The sequence below is a fragment of the Cnephaeus nilssonii genome (genome assembly GCF_951640355.1).
Source record: "Cnephaeus nilssonii genome assembly, chromosome: 21".
Taxonomy (NCBI): Eukaryota; Metazoa; Chordata; class Mammalia; order Chiroptera; family Vespertilionidae; genus Cnephaeus; species Cnephaeus nilssonii.
In genome coordinates, this window is record NC_137092.1 from 16,250,176 (window position 1) to 16,270,320 (window position 20,145).

Consider the following 20,145-nt stretch of genomic DNA (forward strand, 5'->3'; position numbering starts at 1 on the left):
ATGTCCATCTACTGTCTTGTTTTACCTCATCAGTAGCACAACCATTCTTTTTTTGTTTGTTAATCCTCATCTGTGGATACTTTTCCATTGCTTTTTAGAGAGAGTAAAAGAGAGGAAGGGGGAGGGAGAGAGAGAGAAGCATCGATGTAGACATATTGATTGGTTACCTCCCACACGTGCCCTAACCCGGGACTAGGGATTGAACCTGAAACCCAGGTATGCGTTTGACCAGGTATCGAACCCGGGACCCCTCAGTGATGCTCCAACCACTGAGCCACGCTGGCCAGGGCACACAACCATTCTTCCAGTTGGGATGGATCAACATCCAATAGCCACGTACAACAATACACACAACTACAGCATACCTCATACATATTCTGGCACTAGGTCGTATTGACTTCAAAATGTCTCTTTTACCCAGGCCTTTCTTTGGTGACCATTTCTACTACCTGGATAGAGAGCCTTATTATCTTAATACTGCTTTTGTCTTCAGTCTCTGATAAACTTTAGAGCCTTAGAGGTTACCTATATCCAACTTTCACCCAAAGAGAGAATAGTACTCCTGTTCCTGACAATGTTCAGCCAGTTACAGTGCAGGGTCCTCAACCACTCTCAGGACAGCTGTTTTCCTTTGAGACACCCAAGTAATTAGTAAGTTCAGTCGCTTACCACTCAACCAATGTTTACTGACCACATTCTCTGCTGCAGGCACAGTGCTTGGAGACTGGAGATTTAGCTGCACAGGGCTCCCCACTGGCCTTCTGCATTCCCACCTTTCCTGTCTTTGTTCACTGGCCTTAAGTAACTCCCAGTTGTGTTTCTTCATCTCTAACATGGAGATAATATCTTGAAGGGTTGTTGTGAAGACCAACTGATAAATATGTGTAGAAGTGTTCTGGAAACCAAGTGTAATATAGGTAAGGCTTTCTCCCTTGTCTCCAACTATGTAATACATAATTGGGGTGGGGAGTGACTCCACTCTCATCTTTTAAATTACATTTTATACATACAAAAGGATAATTGTTATATGTGATATAAAATAATAAAGTGCCCATAAACTTACCTTTAACCCAATAACTAGAACATTACCAACAGCATCCACCTGTTCTTCCCCATCCCATCCCCAGCCTCTCTCCGAGGTAACTACTAATGAATTTTGTATTTATTATTCCTCTTCTTTTTAAAACGTTTTCTCATATATACCTAAAGAATATGTTGTTTAGTTTTGCTTGTTTTGAAATTTACAAAAATTATTTCAAATGTTTGCATTCTGGGATTTCTTTTTACATTCAATAATATGTTCCTAAGATTCATCTAATCCAAGTATACATTCTGAAGCTTCATCTTCTTTGCGTGGCCTTTTCAGATCACAGAAGCACATAATGATCTTTCCCCCTTAGCACTCAATGTCTATATAAAAACCGGGCTGAAATTGTACCTTCACTTTTCCTATATCTTTAAGTGTCATCACCTCAACTAGACAAACTCCTTGGAGAGCAGGGAGGCAGCTTGTCAGCACTGAATGGGGAGTTAGGTAGCCTGGGTTCCAGTCCAGGCTACACCCTCACAGGCAGTGTCTCAGCCTTCCTTCCAGCTTCCCGAGCCTTCTTTAACCTAACTGTGAGGAACTCCTGAGATAATGGATATCACATATGGATGAAGAAAGGGGTTCTATGGAAAGTAAGCCCACAGTTGTGATCTGAGATAAATTCCTAACTGGCAGGTTATGGTGGGTGGGCACGTTCCAGGCCTAGAACCTCTTTAGTGAAAGGTTTGAGTCCAGCCCTGTGCATCGTTCTCGTGCATCTAGGTTAACACCCCTTTGAAATGCCAGAAGTAATACCCTTCCAAGGGAGTAACCCTGTTAACTATCTTATAACCCCTCCCCACTCCCTGGCTTTCTCCCACCTTCTTAATTTCAAATGAGTAAAAGCTGCAAAACTGTTATTCTCTGGAGCATTTGAGATCTTTCTCTCCAGCATATGTCATCAGTTTGGCTCAAAAAAACTCATTAAAATTCTCCACAGATTTGGATGTTTCTTACATCAACAAAATGCTTGGTAAACTGAGAAGTGTCGTTCTCAAATTAATATTCCTATTATTGTTGGCCCAGAGGGATCTCTGCACAAAGACCCAAGCGAATGGCTCTGGCTGAGTTAGGGGATGGTGTGTCATCCCTCAGGGCAGGGACAGAGATTCGTTTTGGGAGACTCCAGGCAGAACCAGGTCTGACGTAGCGTTGACGGAGGCTAGACATCTTGGGAAAACTTACCGGGAAGACAGAGGGCGCTATCTGCCCCTCAAACTGAGCAGAGAAGAGGTTAAGGTCCACGCATGCGCGCCTCCTTCTCTACGTCTTGGTGAGACCCAGCCAAAACTGGTTCGCCGGGCTTCCCCCTGCCACCTTATAGGGGCTCAATCTTTTGTGTACGCATGCGTCTTTTCCAGGCTTCGGTTGGCTGACGATCCCATCCGTCATTAGAAGAGCCAATGAAATGAGCCTCAAGAACCACGCCCCGCGGCGGGGGACACTGGGAGTGGGATAGGCTCTTTGTCGGACCCACGCAGTTGTGGGCCGGTGGATGGAGGGGTCTGTCCCAGCGCGGGCAGCGGGCTCGGCAGCGTTGGCTCCCGGCCGCCAAACCATTGCCTTCTTTGTCATGTTGCAGTCGGAGGGTGAATGGGGAGTGAAAGGGCCCGTGTGGAGGGCGGCGGGTTCACCTCTGCTTCCGGCAGTGTCAGAGGGGTAGTCGCCATCCAGCTATTGAGCCCTGCTGTGCCAGGCACGGCGAGGCGCTTGGGGATGGTGGTCTCTGCTCCCTGGGACCCTACGGCCTGGAGGGGCAGGTTTGACCAGTGCTTTTATCGCCTTCTTCCTACTCCCCCTTCGCCTGAGATGGAGGTTTTTTTCCTTCCCGAGTTCTGAACGGCTCCATCGTCCCCGCCCATCCCTGGCCGGCAGCACGGACTGGGCGCCAGCAGCCACTCACAGCTGAGAGGAGTGACCGGCGAGGACAGGCGCCGCGGTCACGTGAGGGCGGGTCTGGGCGGGCGCGTGACCCTCCCGGTAGGCGGGACCGTCCCCCCCCCCCCCCCGCCCCGGAGGCGTAGTCACCAGCTTTTATTCGGCACGTGGCGGCGGATGCGCTGTAAATAGGAGTGACTCTGGGCGGCCACGCTGCGGAGGCAGGGACCGCACTTTACGAGACCAAACTGCCCGAACGAGGCCCAGGAGCTGTAAACACGTGGAAACGAGTACAAAGCAAAGTTAAATGCAAATCACTTAATCCGGGAAGCAATTAATCCTGGGCCCCCAGGCTGATTTGAACTAGATCTTTCCAGGAACAGCGTGAGGCGCCGTGGGAAGAACCTGAGAGTTGCCTCTTACTTTGGGGCCTCAGGTTTACCAACTGTAAAATAGACGCTGGGTATCGTTATCCAATCAGTCCTGTGCCTTGGCTGGGCAGCAACACAGAATCCTCTCAGGTCTGTAAACAAACACGCAGTGTGTATGGGCTCCAGTAGGAGCACCGCTTTGGAGCCTGGGGTGGGGTCGCCTTATGCCCCTTTGACATCTGCTAGATGTTCCTGAAACCAGTTTCCACAATCACAAGGCTGGAAAAGTTACTCAGCCCATGGGACTGAGGGAGGGGTGAGTCAGAAGAACATGAGGTACAGGGAACTGGCCTGGCCTCCTTGGCTGGAACAATCAGAATCCACCCTTTGCTTCCTGCCTCCCAAGAGCTACCTCTTTTGGGAGCAGGAGCCCAGCAGGTGCTAATCCTTCAGTGGGCTGCTGAGAGTGAAACCCAGGAAACTGGAACCCACACTTTTTTCAGCCTCACTGGTGCTCCTGGAGCTGGAAAGTAGAAGAGAAGCTGCAGAAAGTCACCACGCCCGCGAAGGGAAAAAATAAATCCTTCAGGTTTGTAGCACTCCGTAGTTTACAGGGTGCACTTTTACACGCGTTACCTCATTTTACTCTGACACATACTGTGTGCCAGGCACTGAGCCAGACACAAAAAGGGGTGAGGCAGTGCACTTTTTTAAAGGAGCTTTCAGACCAATTTTAAAGAGAAAATTGAAACTAGTACCCACATTTTCAGGAAAAATGAGGCAGGTGCTATGAAGGGGCAGATTCCTAACACCCCATTAGAGAAGAATAACACAGCCAGCTGGGTAGGACAGGGGGAATAAAAGTTTTATGGAGGGAAAGTTGTAGGAGTAAACCTTGAATAACAGGAACGTTTACAAAGATAGAAATAGGGGTGTAAGGCAGGGTTTCAGATATCTTCTCACCCAAGTAAGCTCATTTATTTTCATGTCCTTGACAAGTAGCAGTAATAAAAATAACACGATTGAGCACTTACTATGGGTCAGGAATGGTTTTAGGTTCATTAAGATGTATCATTTACTTAAATCTCACAGCAGCCCACTTACACAGGAAGCAACTGAGGCACGGAGAGGTCCATCTTCCAGGTACCTGGTAAAGAAGTGTCATCTTCCCTTATCAAGAGAAAACGGATGACCTTTAGGGTTGCACTGGGTGTCTCGCCTTTAGAACCAGATCTTTCTAAGGCTCCCCCAACCCTGACCACCATCCCTAACCCTGAAATTACCCCAGGGGAGCAAAGTACCCCTTCTCCTCTTAGGCCTCTAAGAATGTACCCCTGAGCTTTCCCTTGTTTCCAACTCAAGTTTGTCTAAAATCTCAGGAGGTGCCTGGTAGCCCTGTCTGGAGTCACTGGAGCACCACCATCCATCCAGTCAGTACTCCAAGCACGAGTTTGGGAGTTATTGACCCTCCTCCCTTTCCTTCGCCACCTTCACCAGGCAGTTTCCAAGTCCTGTAATTCTACCTCTCAAATATCTACTAAATTCATCCTCTCAGTTGTAAAGGACCCTGACTGGGCCTCAGTTTTGCATTCCTTCCAGCTGGTTCTCTGCAGCACTGAGAGAGAACGTGTACGGGCAGGAGCTTTCTGAAATGCAAATATGGTCACGTCCATCCTCTACTCAAAACCCTTTGGTGACCAAACATCTTCTGCAGAATAAAGTCCAGATTATGGCAATCAAGGCCCTTCACAGTGAGGTTTCTGCTACCTCCTCAGCTTTATCTGCTATTCCTTTAACCTGCACCACAGTACTGGATTTCCTGATGCACCATTCTTTCTCCATATCTTACTTGCTATTGGGGAAGCCTTCCCTACTCTCATTTGCCTAGGATACGCCATGTCTTCAAAATTCAGCTCAAACACCTCCTCGAAGGAGACTCCCTGATCTCCACTGGCTTGGATTGGGGTGTGTCTCATCTCCGATCCCACGGCCTGCTGGTATCCGTTCTATGACACTGACCACAGACTTCTGACTCAAGATTTCTTGGCTCTTGTCCCCACTAGATTGTGAGTTGCTGAAAGGCAGGAGCGGCCTCGCTCCTCTCTATATCCCCGGTGCCTCACAAAGGATTTCACAGAGTACATGCTTAATAAATGTTTGTTGCACTTCAGACAGAAGAATGACATGAACAGAGACACAAAGGATCTATCCAGGAGTGGACTGGGCTGCTTGTCCAGTCCAGAGTCCAAGGGCTGTGCAGCAGGGATGTGTGGACTCAGCCTGGAAAAGAGGTTACATTGGTTCTTTGAAGGCCCTGGGAGCCAGGCTGAGACGTTGGGATTTCACGTGGTCTGGTGAGCAGTGGAGAACCCTGAGGTGCTAGATGGTCAGAACTGTGCCAAAGTCAGGAGGATGGATTGGAGAAGGGGGAGGCAGGGATTAGAGAAAACAGGCAGCTACCAGCTCTGCTTACAGTCGATGAAACAGCAGCTTGGGGAGATTATGATACTCGGGGCCGCACAGCTGTTAAATGGCAGAACTAGGAGCCGAACCAGTTCTGGACTATGTCAAGTCCAGAGATCTGTACCTCACCACAGGGTTATCAGTAGATGGGGCTTCAAGGTTGTCTGAATGTGAATGGATAATCCATTAGTCAGGATAGGATGGATTCTATTGCAGGCACAACACCCAAACCTCTGTGGCTTAACACGTTTCCTATTCACACAGTCCCTTGTGTGCTGGACACCTTGAGGCAGCTCAGCCATCCAGGCTGCTCTGATGTGCCTCCATAGTTCCCACGACAGGGAAAGCACTTGGAGAACCATGTACCAGCTTTATTTGGAAGTTTTATTGGACACACATACCAACCATGATTCAATGTGGGAGGACCACACAGGGTATGAGTACCGCATTGAGGTCACTGGATGTCACCCTGGAGGCTGCCACCACAGGCAGCCAGAGGGGGGGAGCCTGGTCTGGAGGATGGTGTCTTCCTGAGCACTTGCTGCTCAGCTGCCTGTCAGCTCTGCTGCAGCTGAGGGAGAAGCCAGGTGAAGTTGGCAATGACCCTGGGAGGGAAGGCAGATCACTGCAGTTTGCAGATGAGGAAAATCAAGGCACAAAGACATTCTGCAATTTGCCTGACTCCATGTACTCTTGCACCAACCTGCACAGGCAGCAACCAAAGCATGAACTGTGCAGTGTGGGTTTTAGGCATTTGGAAGCCTCTCTCTCTCACTGTATATTGGCCTGTCTCACACTCCATCTTTGCCTCTGCAGCACCTAGCATGGGCCTGGTACAGAGGAGTGGCCCAATGTGTTAGCCAAGCCTTGCGCACTTCCCTCCACTGCCCCTGCACCAGCCCAAAGCATAGCTGTGCAGGGTGTGGGGAGGCAGGAGTAAGAGTCACCTGCCCCTAAGGGCACCAGGGAGGGAGGCCCTCTGGGATCTGTGAGGAGGGTAGGGAGAGGCTCCCTGGCACTGTTAGGTGCTTCAAAAGGGAGGGGAAGGGCAGATGCCCCTACTCGAGTGAGCTCCGTGGGACCCCTGTGAAGGTGGACTTCATCTGTGCCTAACCTGGCGCCTGGGCAAGTTCCTGCCACAGAACAGTTCTCAGTCGTCGAAGGTTCTCTACCGTGCGGCTCGCTCATTAAACACCACCCTGCTCCTGACCAGGCCTTGAGTGGAACTTCTTTCTCTTATATCCTACGACCCCTCCTATGACTCCTAACAGGACAACCCTCCCTAGTTCTGGGGCTGCCTCTGCTTCTGGCAGAGTACCTGGGAGAAACTCTCATCTGGAACCCCGCGTCAGTCACCTGAAAGTGCCCGCCCTGAAGGCTACCGTACCACTCCTTCCCGCTGCCGCCATGCTTGACCTCTGACCCTGGTGGGGCCACACAGCCCCTCCTTCCCTCCTCAGCCCACCGCACCAGAGAAACCAGAACCCAAGCCAAAGTATCAGAAACGTGTATTCTTTTTCTTTTAATAGTAAACCTCTTTACAACAAATATAGTGAAAGAGTTTTCAAACAAAACTCATAAGAATCTCAAGGACTTTGTCTTTCTTATTGTGTAGAATACTAAGAAAGCATCACCATACAGCACAAAAAGAAATATTGAAAACAAATCAACAGCCACACACTTGGACTCGCCCTGCCCAGGACCCAGGAGGAGCCCCAGGAGTGTGGGTGATTGTCGGGTTTGGGGGTGAGGCACCTCCGTGCCCTGTCCCCTTCCTCCCTCTGGGACTTGAATGGGGAAGACAGAGAGAATCCAGATTCTCCATATAACATTCCAGCGCCCCTCCCCCAATACAAATCCCATTCCTTCTACCAACTGTTGAGAGGGTGGAGAGAGGTGGCAGAGGGAAGAACAGAGGAGTTCCCAGGCTCCATGTCTCCTCCCTCCGTGAAAGCCTAAATCCATCCCCCACCCCACCCCAGGGGATTCCAAAGAGTCAGTTAAAAATATATAGATATAGATATTTCTAGATACACTTTTACATCATTTCTGTCTCTCCAAACAAATAAATAATCAGCAAGAGAAGGTGCATTACTTCCTTCCTGTCCAAGGTGGGGAGGGCTGGGTAAGGGTCAGGGGTCAGTCTCACTGTATTGAGTGCACTACTGGGGAAAGAGGAAATGGTGTGTTCAAATGGGGTGGGTGGGGGGCCCTCTTGCCCACTGTCCCTGAAAGCTGTGGGAAACCTGGGGAGGGGAGGAGTATTGGATGACTCCAGTGATTACTTTGGCAAATGCCCAGTTATTCAGAGGAAGGAGTGGGTGGAGGCAAATTTGGCTTGTGAGAGGAGGGAGAAATGAAGTCTGCACTCGAGGTGTGGGTTCCCAGGGACCCTTCTTCTGGCCGGCCAGGAGCCCCTACCCCCAAGAGAAATCTTGGGATACTGAATTGCAGAAATGTCACACATTCATTCACAAATCACCCCCTGCCCCCAGGGATAGAGAAGAAAGGACACACACACATCCACACATGGTAATCAAAAGCCAGGTTTGCCATTACAAGGCAGAGGGCAAAACTGGTAAATATTGCACCGTGAACTGCAGGGGCCCTCACCCCCACCCCGTGTTTAATGGTGGCCAACCTCAGCTTAGAAAGGTGGACAGACTAATGGCAGGAATAGCCTGAGAAGGGATGGCCAGTCGTTCAATGTTTACTGAGCACCTATCATTCACTCACCATTCACTCATTCAGCATTTACTGAGTGCCAGGCACCGGGCAAGGCTCTGGAAATGCACACCCACACAAGACTACATCCTCCTCTTTCATGGCCCTGGTCAAGTCTCATCGATTCTTGAAACTCCCTCTAGGAACCTGCAGGAAGATGGGCCATGCTGTGTGCCCAGCCAGCAGGTGGGGTTCAGGGGTGAGGAATGATGGCTCACTATCAGGTGGGGGAAAAGCTTCAGGGAGGAAGAGGAGCTTGCATGTCACCCTGAAAGCAGGACTGGGGTGAGGAAAGAGTGTACTCCAGGGAAGGGGCTGTAAAGGTGTGGGTACTGGTAGACAATTGTGCGTGGAGCCTGGGAGAGGCAGGGCGGCAGGGAGGGGCAAGGAGGGCCAACTGCTAGATTCTTTCTGACGGGAGGACAAAAATATCAGAGCTGAGGGTGAGAACAGGTGAAGGAGCAGGCCAGAAGGGAGCGGGGCTCAGGGAGGAGGGTCACGGAGCTGGAAGCCAGGGCTATGTGGCTGCAACAGCCACCTGTCCCTCTGTAAACACATACCCAGGCACGTGCTCGCGCGCACACACACACACACACACACGCACGCACGCACGCACGCACGCACAGATGCCCTCAGAGCTTAATTCGCACAAAGATTCATGTGTATGCCCAGACAGGCTCAGAGACCCACACAACCACACACACACACATAAATACAAAGGAATACTTGGACATACAAACACTAGATGCCCTTAGGAATACACTCAGGTACATGTGCAGCCACATGTCCCCCTCTGCTTCTGGTTCCTTCCCTGCCTCGTGTTGGGATACTGCAAGTGGCTGGGCCCTACAGGTGGGCAAAGATAGTCACCTGGCACAAAACTGGGCCTTGTCTACTCTGCTTTCCCACCAGGATAAAACCCTCAGGGAGTGCTACACCCCTTGGGCAGAGGAGCTGGGCTTATGTGAAGGAGTCTGCCTGCCCACGCACGTTAGGGTGAGGGGTGGTGTGGATCACGGGCGTGGGGCCTGCCCCCTCCAGTTTGACCTGTCATCCAGCCTGAGGTCTCAGGACCTGGGGAGGCGCAGAGAGAGGCAGACTGGGGCTGGGGGAGGGGAGCAAGAACAACAGCAGAAGAACCTCATCTGTACAGTACGGGCGTTTGAGTCATTATTATTACAATATACTTTGACAAAAATAGAATCTCATTTCATATCAATACAACAACAACAAAAAAAAAACAGTTTCCTGGACTGTTACACTGCTAACTTTTCCAAAGGTTGCTATTTACAATTACAGTAGCCAAGAGGGAAGGTGGGATACGGCCTGGGGGTGGTGGGACAGGAGGTAGCCAGACAATGAGGGCGCCAAGAACAGGGAGGTGGGGTCCGGAGCCGATCCGGGGGCAGGAGCAGGAGCTGGGAGGAGGGCGGGGGAGGAGGGCCAAGGAGGAAAGAAGGGAGGCAGGCCCCTGCAGACCTCCAGTCCCCTTTCCCATCCTCTCACCCATCCCAACGTCCACTCCTCTGGGAATATGTACGTGCAAGGAAGATCAAGTCCCCTCACTCACACTCGCCCCTGGATGCAAGGGTTCCATCCTCAGGCATCCCAAAGTGACAAGACCCGCTCCCACTGAGTCACCTCACTCAAGTTCCTCTCCCCAGTTCTCCCTGCACGTTGTGGCCAGCTTTCCTGGGCTGGTGTCCACCGAGGGCTGGGGAGCTATTGCACTGTGTCTTAGAGAAAGCGCTGGGAAAGGGAAGGGATGCTGACTCACCCCTTGTCCCAGCCCTGTCCCTCCTCAGCCTTCTCTCTCCTCATGGCTCTTTCTCTCCAAATGTGCTTCGGAGGGCGCTCCCTCAAAGCCTCCCCGCAGCCTCAGATTCCTAGGCAGCCTTCCCAGCCCAAAAGCTCCGCCAGCACCCCCACACCTTGGAGGTGCAGCTCACACAGAACCAGTGAGCGAGTGCCGTGTGTGTGCAGGGGCAGGTGGGGCCAGGCTTGGGCATTCTGCCCCATGTGCCTACGGCCGCAGGAACAGCCCAGAGGCAGAAACCCTTTACAGAGCCTCTGCCTCGCTCTCCCCTGAAACACAAACCCACCATCAAGCCAACTTTGGGGTTTCAGTCTATTGTAAGGGTTTTGTTGTTTGGTAGTTTTTTTGGTTATTTCCCACTATCTGGGGGACGGGGTGGGAGGGCTCCGCATGCAGGGCTCGGCACCTGTCCTTTCCCGAAAGCCCACTAGCCCCCCCGCCCCTCCTGCAGCATATGTGTGCAACGTGCAAAGTGTTCCCCTTCCCGCAGAAAGAGCTCCCGCGGCCGGTGAGAATGGCGGGGGTGCAGAAAGGGGATGGGAGCATCCCCCTCTCCAAAGTGAGAACCCAAATTAAAAAAAAATAATATTAATAATAACATAATAATAATTATACACAAATGTAACCGTCAACAGGACACGGAGCACAAGAAAGGAAGTGGGGGTCAAGCGGGAGGAGCCCAGGACAGGGGGTGGGCGGTGAGATTGTCAACTCTTCATCAGGGAGGCTGAGAGGAGGGGAGTGGGGATCGTCACTTTAATGTCTGTGAAGAGAGGAGATGGAGAAGGGGGTGTGAGGGGGGGTGGCCCAGGCGACAGGGCATGTGTCCCCCACGCCCCTCTCCCTGTAGGGCCAGGACGCTAGCGGCAGGGCCAGCTCTGAGGGGAGGATGCTATCGAGCAGAAGGACTGATGCTGGAGGAAGGGTAAGAGATGGGCCTTTGGTGGGGGTGAAAGGGCATGGTGCTGCCCCAAAAGGGCTGATGGAAGGGCTTGCTGGCCACAAGGCCTCTCAGGTAGGAGATAAAACAGGCTGGGGGCACACGGGGCAGTCCCTGGGTGTAGCAGACACTGGCAGACAGGAGGGGTGATGCTACAGTACCCAGGTGTCGAGCCGCATCCTCTTCACAGCTGAGCCCTCGGCCTCAGGCTCTGGGGCTGGGCGCAGTAGGCCCAGGGTAGGCCCGAAGTCCCCCCGTCCGTCATCCCGGTCCCCCGTCTCATAGGAGCCCCCAGCTGGGCTGCTGAGACTGTCACCAGGCTCAGGGCGGGTAGCCGGGAACACAGCTGGAGGGGGAGGCGCAGGGCTGCGTTCACGGCTTGGGGACACAGGTTCCGATTTGATGCTGATGTGGGGGTGGGTGGTGACCGTGAGGGCAGCACCCACGTGGGGCAGGGGGCTGCCAGGGCTGGTAACAGGCGAAGGGGATGGGGATAGGGTACAGGGGACAGAAACAGAGGAGAGAAGGTGAGTGACAGAAAAAGTGATGGGCGGTGACAAAACAGAGAGTGAGAGAGGACAGAGAAGGAGAAGATGGGGGATGGGGATGAGAGGGGGAGGAAGAGACAAGTGGATGGAGACAGAGACCAGGAGAGAGACGGCCAAGTGAAGGAAAAGAAGGAAAATAAGTCAAATTAGTTCTCTTTCTATCTCATGCCATCTTTTACGGTGCGGGGTCCCCACCCCCACCCCCACCCCCGGCTGGCTGGGGGAGGGGCTCGGGGTGGGTCTCCCAGGCCTGTGCCTGGGATATCAGGACTGCCATCTGGTGCCTCACATGCTGTCCACTGATGACAGACAACCTTAAAGGGATCCCCCCTCTTCCCCACCCTCAACCCTCCCTTCGCAAACATGTGCACGGATCCCCAGGGACTCACATCAGGTTGCTGAGAGACACAGGGACCAGGTGGGGCTGCTGCTGCTGTGGCTGCTGCTGCTGCTGCTGCTGTGGCTGCGGCTGTGGCTGTGGCTGGGGCTGAGGCTGCGGAGGCTGCGGCTGGGGCGGCTGCTGGGGCTGTGGTGGCTGCTGCCAGGCGGTGACATTGCCGAGTGACAGCCCCCCAGGTGAACTGAAGGCTGGTAAGGAGGACAGCTCCGCACTGGTCAACTGGTAATCTGCAGGGTGGGAAAGGGGGAATGAGCCACGGTGGGAGGGCGAGGCCTAAGACTGGGGGCACCTCCGGGAGGAACTCGGAGAGGGAAGGAGCTGTTAATGATAGATGTGAACAATCACAGAACCCACACAAACCCAGGAAGATGGCACGGCACTCCTAGTTCAAAAAATGCAAATTGTAATAACCGTAAGGTGCTGTGTTTTTTTTAACAGGATGAAAAGAGGTGGTTTCTTTCTTTTTATAATATGTTTTTATTGATTTTTAGAGAGAAAGGAAGGGCGAGTGAGAAGGGGGAAAGAGAAACAGATCAGCTGTCTCCTGCATGCCCCCTACTGGGGATCGAGTGGCAACCCGGGCATGTGCCCTGACCGGGAATTGAACCAGGGACCTCTTGGTGCATGGGTTGATGCTCAACCACTGAGCCACACTGGGAGGGCAAGAGGTGGCTTCTTAAATAGTGTTTAACTTTTTAAAAAGTTTACTGTGTGTAGGTATCACTTTAGAATGTCAATTAATAAGAAGGGTAAAAAATCAGGGAAGGTCTAATATGTGCCTGTCATCTCTTCAACTGCCAAGTCTTTAAGTGCCTTTTAGAGACAGACCAGGTAAACAGCACACCCGAAACAAATTACTGTTAACGGCCATTCCACCTTCTGCAAAGTCCAGAGTCTGCTAGAGACTGTCAACACATAAGTAGCAGCCAGATTTGAGCTGCGGGGCCCCCACATAAACACGGGGGATGCGTGTCTGCCACCCAGAAGCGCCTGTGAGAGCAGCGGGGCAGGGAGGGAAACGGTGCAGCACAGCAGGCCCAGGTTCTAACCAGTTTCCCCAGGAGATGTTGCTTGTTCTTTTCTAAAATTTCTGTCTCAATAAAGAAACGGTGATATTTGCATTGTCACAGGACAAACAGAGCCACAAGATGTTTCACAATTTACACAGCACTGTAATGCTTCATGCTGCATCCTGTTTGGAACAGTTTAGAACTGTCTTCCCTAAGGAGCATAAGGTGACTGCACTGTGGTAGCGGGAGGGCACGCACGCCCCTCCTCCCATCACAGCAGCCCTGTACCACCAAGCTTACTCAGGGGCCATCCGCGCCAGCCCTGTCTTTAGAAGACAGCATTATCTGTGCAACACAACAATAAGGTTACAGGCATGAGCGATGAGGTCAAACTTCCTGGCTACCTCCATTATAGGTCATGTGACCTTGGGCAAGCTACTTACTCTCCATAAACTGGAGGCAATAATCCTGCCTATATCACACAGCTGTTGGGAGACCTGAGTTAATATACAGGGAAGCACGCCCTGAGTGGTTAGAGCATCAGCCCAAGCACCGAAGGGCTGCGGGTTTAATTCCCCGTCAAAGGCACGTACCTGGGTTGCAGGTTCAATCCCCTAGCCCCGATTGGGGTGTGTTCAGGAGGCAACCAATCGATGTGTCTCTCTCACATAGATGACTCTGTCTCTCTCCCCTCTCGCCCCTTCCAGTCTCTCTAAAAATCGATGGAAAAAATATCCTCAGGTGAAAAGTAACAAAACAACAACAACAAAACACACATGAAGCATGTAGAACAGTATCTGGCACATAGTAAATACTCAAAAGATTTACTTATTATTATTAATTTACAAAGGAGGCAACTGCAGCCTCAAGTTTGAGGAACGCCCCAGGTCACAGAGAAAGCCAACGGCAGAGCAAAGACAAGATCCCAGGCCTCTTTATGACTTTTAAATCTCACCCTGGAGAGATGGTCCATGCTTGCCTCTGGCCTCATTAACGTTAGCCAGGAGCTTTGAGCTGCTTACATTTAAAAAGCAGAGCAAGGGCAGAAAGGGGCCCCTAGGACCGACTATTTCAAACACTCCTTATATAAACAAGGAAGCCAAGCACAGAAAAGCGCATCACCTGCCCAACATCCTCAGCGAGTGAATGGTTGAGACTCAGCTCCTAGTCCCTCACCTTCCCAGCACACTCCAGCCCCACCTACCCGGAGACTTGGCTTTCCAAGAGGCTTTGCTCTTCCTAGGTAAGAGGAACATGGCCTGCAGGTCACCTGGCAACCCACTGGGCCTGCTCCTAGCATGTCCACAAGCCAGACCTCTGCAGCCAGGGTTAACAAGGGGCCAGGCCTGTCCCTTACTACGACATTACCATAGCCAGATCACCCCCAGCCGGAACCTGAACTGGGGACTAGGACTGTACAGTAAACAACTAAACAGCAATGTGCTCGTGAGGGTTTTGTTTATGCATCTAGAGTCACCTGAATACCCTGCTGTTGAAACTACTCCTGCAGCCAAAGCAACCGCAGCCAGGGCTGCCGAGAGGATGTGAGGAAGGCCACACACACCTCGCACAGGGCTCCAAGGGCAGGCCCAGCATCAGCATCTTCTCTCACCACAGTGACCAAGTCTGGCCTGCTGAGCACCTGCCCCAGGTTCACTGACACCCGCTAACCTCCTTCCTTCTTCACAGAGGGACGGGAGTCCCGAGAAGATGGCAGAAAATCACCGCCCTGGGATCCCAAAAAAACAACAGCTCCTGAAAAGTGGTCTGTGCTGCCCTCTGCCAAGCACCCTTGGCTGTCCTCGGGGAACTGGTGTTTCCAGCCAGGCCCAGCCCCAGCTGGCAGGGCCGGACGAGCCTCAGAGACCTCCTGTCCACTCACAATTCTCACAGATGAAGAGATTGGCCCCAGGGATTCGGCCATCTGAAGCAGTCCCCTCTGAAACTGCCTGAGGACATAACAAACGGAGAGTGCGTGCATGCATGGGAGAACACATGGGAACAAAGGGCTGTACAGACACCCGGATGATAAAATCTGGACACAGATACCATGCCAGAGTCTGGTTCCGCAACAGCTGTCCTACCCGCCCCAAGGGGCTTTCCTACATACAGGGCTGGGTTCTGGATTTATACACATGGGGAAGAGGTGAGATTTCGTGGGTATTTATATTGAAGTCTGGGACCTAGGGTGCTTCAACTCTGGAATGGGGGCTTGGAGAGGGGAGTGAAGTTGAAGGGTCTTTTGATCTAGTCTTACCTCATCACAAAACAGCCCTAACACAAGCCACTCACAGGTCAAAGAACCTGGGGAACAGCAGGGAAACAGGCCAGGTTCCCAGGCACACACATGCTCTGAAACAAAGTGACAGGCATTTCCCTTCGGGCAGTCCTTCCCGACACTGCAGCTTGTAGTGCAGGCAAGGAGGCTAAGAGTGTCACAGACTGTTCCTGGGAGAATGTGAGTGGGTGACACCGGCCAGGACAGCTCTGGGTACCCAGGAGCGGCCTGGGCACGGAGTGTCCGGTCTGAATTCTTCTACCCAGAGGCCTCGCTCATGTCTTCAGACCTCTCTCCTCAACCTTTCTCCGTCTTCCTCCTCCTCGCCCCCCTAATACTCCACCACCAAGGCAGTTCCAGTGGCCTTCCCTGGAACCTGGATGAATCCTGCACTCTGGCCTGCTCAGCCTCTCTCTCTCTTCTCTCCCTCATCCCTCATTCTTCTCCTCTAAGCCTCACTGAACTGACCATGTCTGCCTCCCCACTCCCCAGCCCTGGTGGCCTGAATCATCTGCTCAGCCCACCTCTGTACGGGCTTCTCCTAATGGGAGGCTCCCTAAGGGCAGGGCTTCCCTTCTCTCTCTCTTTTTTAAAATATATTTTATTGGTTTTTTACAGAGAGGAAGGGAGAGAGATAGAGTTAGAAACATCAATGAGAGAGAAACATCGATTAGCTGCCTCCTGCACACCCCCCACCGGGGATGTACCCGCAACCAATGTACATGCCCTTAACCGGAATCGAACCTGGGACCCTTCAGTCCGCAGGCCGACACTCTATCCACTGAGCCAAACCGGTTTCGGCGCTTCCATTCTCCATTAGGTCTTATATTAAAAAAAAAAGAAAAAAGAAATACCCTTGCCCTGGCCGGTGTGGCTCAGTGTTAGAGCATTGGCCCAAGCATTGAAGGGTTACAGGTTCAATCCCTGGTCTTGGTCAGGGTGCGTGAGGGAGGCAACCAATCGATGTGTCTCTCTCATATTGATGTCTCGGTTTCTGTCTCTCTCCCTCCCTTCCAGTCTTTCTAAAAATCAATGGAAAAAATATCCTTGGGTGAGGATTAACAAAAAAATAAAAAAATAAGGAATACCCAGTTAAATCTGAATTTCAGACAAAATAATGAATAATTTTTTAGCATAAGTATATCTTGGGACATATTTTATAGAAGAATGTCTGTGAGACATACTAAAAAATTATTCATTGTTTTACTTGAAATTTAAATGTAACTAGGCATTCTATGTTTCTATTGGCTAAATCTGGCAACCTTAATTACGTAGGGCTCTCCCAAATCAACGGCCTTTCTTCGATTAGGGTGTCCCCAGAGAACAGTTCATGTCCCCTCTCTGGTCCCTCCCGTCCCAAGGCCACGTGCACACAGCTCAGGCCACCTGAACACTCACCTGTGTTGTAGGTGGTGGGCATGGAAGAGAAGGGGAGGCCCTGGCTGAGTAAACTCGGTGTTGCCACGGAAACCACTGGGGTGGTGAGCGAGTGGGTAGACTGGGAGGCCCCAAGGCGCTGGGCATTGTTCTGCAGGAGAAAATGGTCTGTCAAGAGGTGGTAGATGTGGAGGCGGGTTGCTTGATCCTGACCCTCCATTCCAAGGCCAAGCTGGGGTCTCTGAGTCCCAAGGCCCAGATGGGATGCCTCAGCAGAGGCCCCGAAGATACACAAACACATGCTGTTGCATTCAGAGACTGAGATCCATAGAGAGAAACATGCCACACAAATCCATTCACACCTACACACAGAGAGGAATGCTTGCCCTGTGGCCCAGCACCAAGCTCTCCGAGGGCAGAGGAGAGAAGGTAGAGCCATTCTTCTCCTGGCTGATGCCTCTGGAGTCTGCTCTCCATCTATCACACAGCAGCACATGCCTGGGGAGAGGCATGCTGGCATCTGTGACGGAATGCGTGTGCCTGCGTGTATGCACACACGTGTGTGGGGCTGTCAGCTCCATCTGCTGCTGACTCACTTGTTTATTCCAACTCCACGCTGGGGCCGAAACTGCTGCCGTGTTGGCCGCCAAAGCCTGCCTGCCTTTTCCAGCCTCACTGGCCTCCCGTCAGGGAACTGGGGAGGGAGGAGCCCCCGCCCCATCCTGGCTGAGGGTGAGTATGTAGGTGTGTGTGAGGGAAAGAGCGGCTGGGTATGCCTCCGAGTGCCTGTGAGACGGGCTGTGCAGAAGGGAGCACAGGAGACAGAAGGGAAACGGGGAAGCCCCCACCAACGACACCTCTGGCCTCGCCTTAAGTCTCGGCTTCCCTGGAAAATGACTTTTATTGTCTGGTTGGTACCCCTTTTATGAGGTCCTGCGCTGGGTGCCAAGAATGCGGTGGGCCTGAGCAGAGTCGAAGGGCAAGTGCAGCCCAGCCTCTCGTCCAAGGGCCTAATCCAGGCATCCTGGGACAAGGCCTGGGCAAGGCCTAGCCCACTCCCCTGGCACACCCACATACACACAGAGAAAGGTGTGCCTGCATGAATGCAACATCACAGTAAGACAGCTACATACACACATGTACAAACACATGCATGTCTGACCCCGCCCCATTCACCTTTGCATCCTGCTTGGAGCTCCCGGCAAACAACCAAATAAACAACACACACTACACACAGGCGAAAGGACAAGGGCACACACATATTCCATGCTGGGGGCCACAGAGCAAGGGGATGACCCAGAATTCAAAGCCACGGCAAACATCTCACAGCCTCACTTACCAGATCTAAATGGTCCTCAGTCTGGGAGCAGAAATAAAACCAAGGGATGGTTCAGTCTCTTGCCTCCACCTTCCCCTCACACCCGGTCCCCACCCCATCCCACCTCTGCATGCGAGCAGGAAGGCTCTGCGGCCTAGAAGCACAGAGCTTCTCCCTGCCCTGATGGATTTCCACAAGATGCTACATCCCAATGTCCATCAGTTAGGAAATCCTCACAATCTAATTCCCATCCTCTGCTGTGATGGCAGATCTCTTCCCGTTACAGAACATTCTCTCTCCTGTTCCCTTTACTGCCTTGGAGGCTGGTACTTCTGTGTTCCAACCTTGTGTAAAGCCCTCTGGGACTTCTTCCCAGCCATGCTTCATGACCTCTCCTGGGGAGTCCTAACTGCTGGGTAACCTTCACATCTCCCGCTGGAGATCGGCTCTCCTCCCTCCACGCTCCCATCCCCCAGCCCCCGCCCCTCACTCCGTCCAAACCCCCACTCACCAAGTGGTGCATTAACCCCTTTCCTCCCTGGGAAGTGATGACCCTCAGGTCGGGCTTGCGGCTGGGGGCTCCAAGCTGGGCGCTGTGGGTGGGGGGTGGAGACTTGGCAGGGATGACCTTGTTTAAGCTGTTGCCATTGGCCACAGGGAGGAGGCCAGGGGAAGCCCGAGCACTGACATAGCCATTCCCTGGAGAAGAGATGAGGGTAAAAGGAAAAACATGGACCCACCCCTCAGCCCTGATAACTGCCCCCTTGCCAGTACTCCGGTCACCCAGCCCTTCTCAAAGCCACGCCCAGGCTTTGAGTGGGCACTGAGCTCTCTGATTTTCCCCTAAGACCCTTTACTACCGAATCATTGGTTCATCTCCCTGGCTCTGAGCTGTGTGTGATGGGACTGGGTGGTAGGAGTTCTGAGGTTGGTAGGAAGAATTGGAAATGGAAACCACAATGTTCAAGAGGTTCTTCTGCAGCCAAGCTTCTCCCCACCTTTTCTCTTCCTGGTGCCCATGGGCAGGAAGTCCAGCACCTTGTGATCTCACTACCTGCCTCTGACTGGGCCCACATGACCCAGGTTGGAAAAGGGGTGGCAGCCTGGAATTTGGGCCTCAGTGAGGATTCTGCTCAGCAGGGCAAATCAACCACTCAGGCTGCTCCCTTTGCAATGAGCTGGGGGTACGGTGATTTGGATGAGCCCATGACAAGATCCCTCAGCTCTGGGGAAGATGAACCATTTACTAGTGGTGGTGTTGTTCCTGGCAGGGGGACTGATAACCCAGCCACCACCATAATTAGGCTGGTAACAACAAGCACAATAACATACTCCACAACCTACTTGGGGCTTTCACATGCATATTATCTCATTTAACCCTCACACTAACCCTCAAGGTGGTCAGGACATGTGTCATTAGCCCTATTTACAGAAGGGCCTGGTTGACAGAGGTATTAATGACTTCTCCAGGGCCACACAGCTGGCTGGAAGCCAAGCTAGGGCCCTCACCACTTTCCACATGCCAGGCCGGAGGGCTCACAAGTATCGCTGCCTCCTTAAGGTCTGCAGGCATTTGTCTGGCCCTCTCCTTAGAGAGGGAGCGGATTCACTCATTTCCCCCATTTCCTAACCCCGTACACAATTACTGCCAACAAGCTAGGATACGGTGCTTGGTGCTAAAATGGGGGATTCTAAAGCCCAGAGGTTGGGGGTAACCATAATCAGAAGTGTCATCTTGCTCTGTTGCCTGAGAGCACACTGCTGCTCTGTAAGTGTGTGGCTGCTTCCATCCCAATTCCCAGATCACTCCGGGAATGGCAGGAATGTCAGGGTGACGTCAATGGTGACATTCGAAGTCATAGTAACCAGCCAGACAACAGCACAGGGCAGGAGGGACTGTCAGCTGCTGGGGGTGTGTGTGTGCCTATCTTCTGG

The 20,145-nt window shown here is 52.3% G+C and overlaps 1 protein-coding gene across 4 annotated transcripts in view; it reads right to left on the reverse strand.

The window, feature by feature from the left end:
- Nucleotides 1-1,189: 1,189 nt before the first annotated feature.
- MEF2D (myocyte enhancer factor 2D) overlaps nucleotides 1,190-20,145 on the reverse strand; it is a 40,000-nt gene continuing 21,044 nt past the window's right edge. For 2 of the 4 annotated variants that reach the window (XM_079760818.1, XM_079760815.1), the window contains 5 exons: nucleotides 18,722-18,909; nucleotides 16,914-17,043; nucleotides 12,217-12,454; nucleotides 11,441-11,747; nucleotides 6,413-11,102 (listed from right to left, as the gene is read on the reverse strand). In XM_079760818.1, coding sequence (XP_079616944.1) covers nucleotides 11,091-11,102; nucleotides 11,441-11,747; nucleotides 12,217-12,454; nucleotides 16,914-17,043; nucleotides 18,722-18,909 — 875 coding nt within the window. In that variant the 3' untranslated portion in view covers nucleotides 6,413-11,090. The other 2 variants (XM_079760816.1, XM_079760817.1) reach the window with 2 other exon arrangements.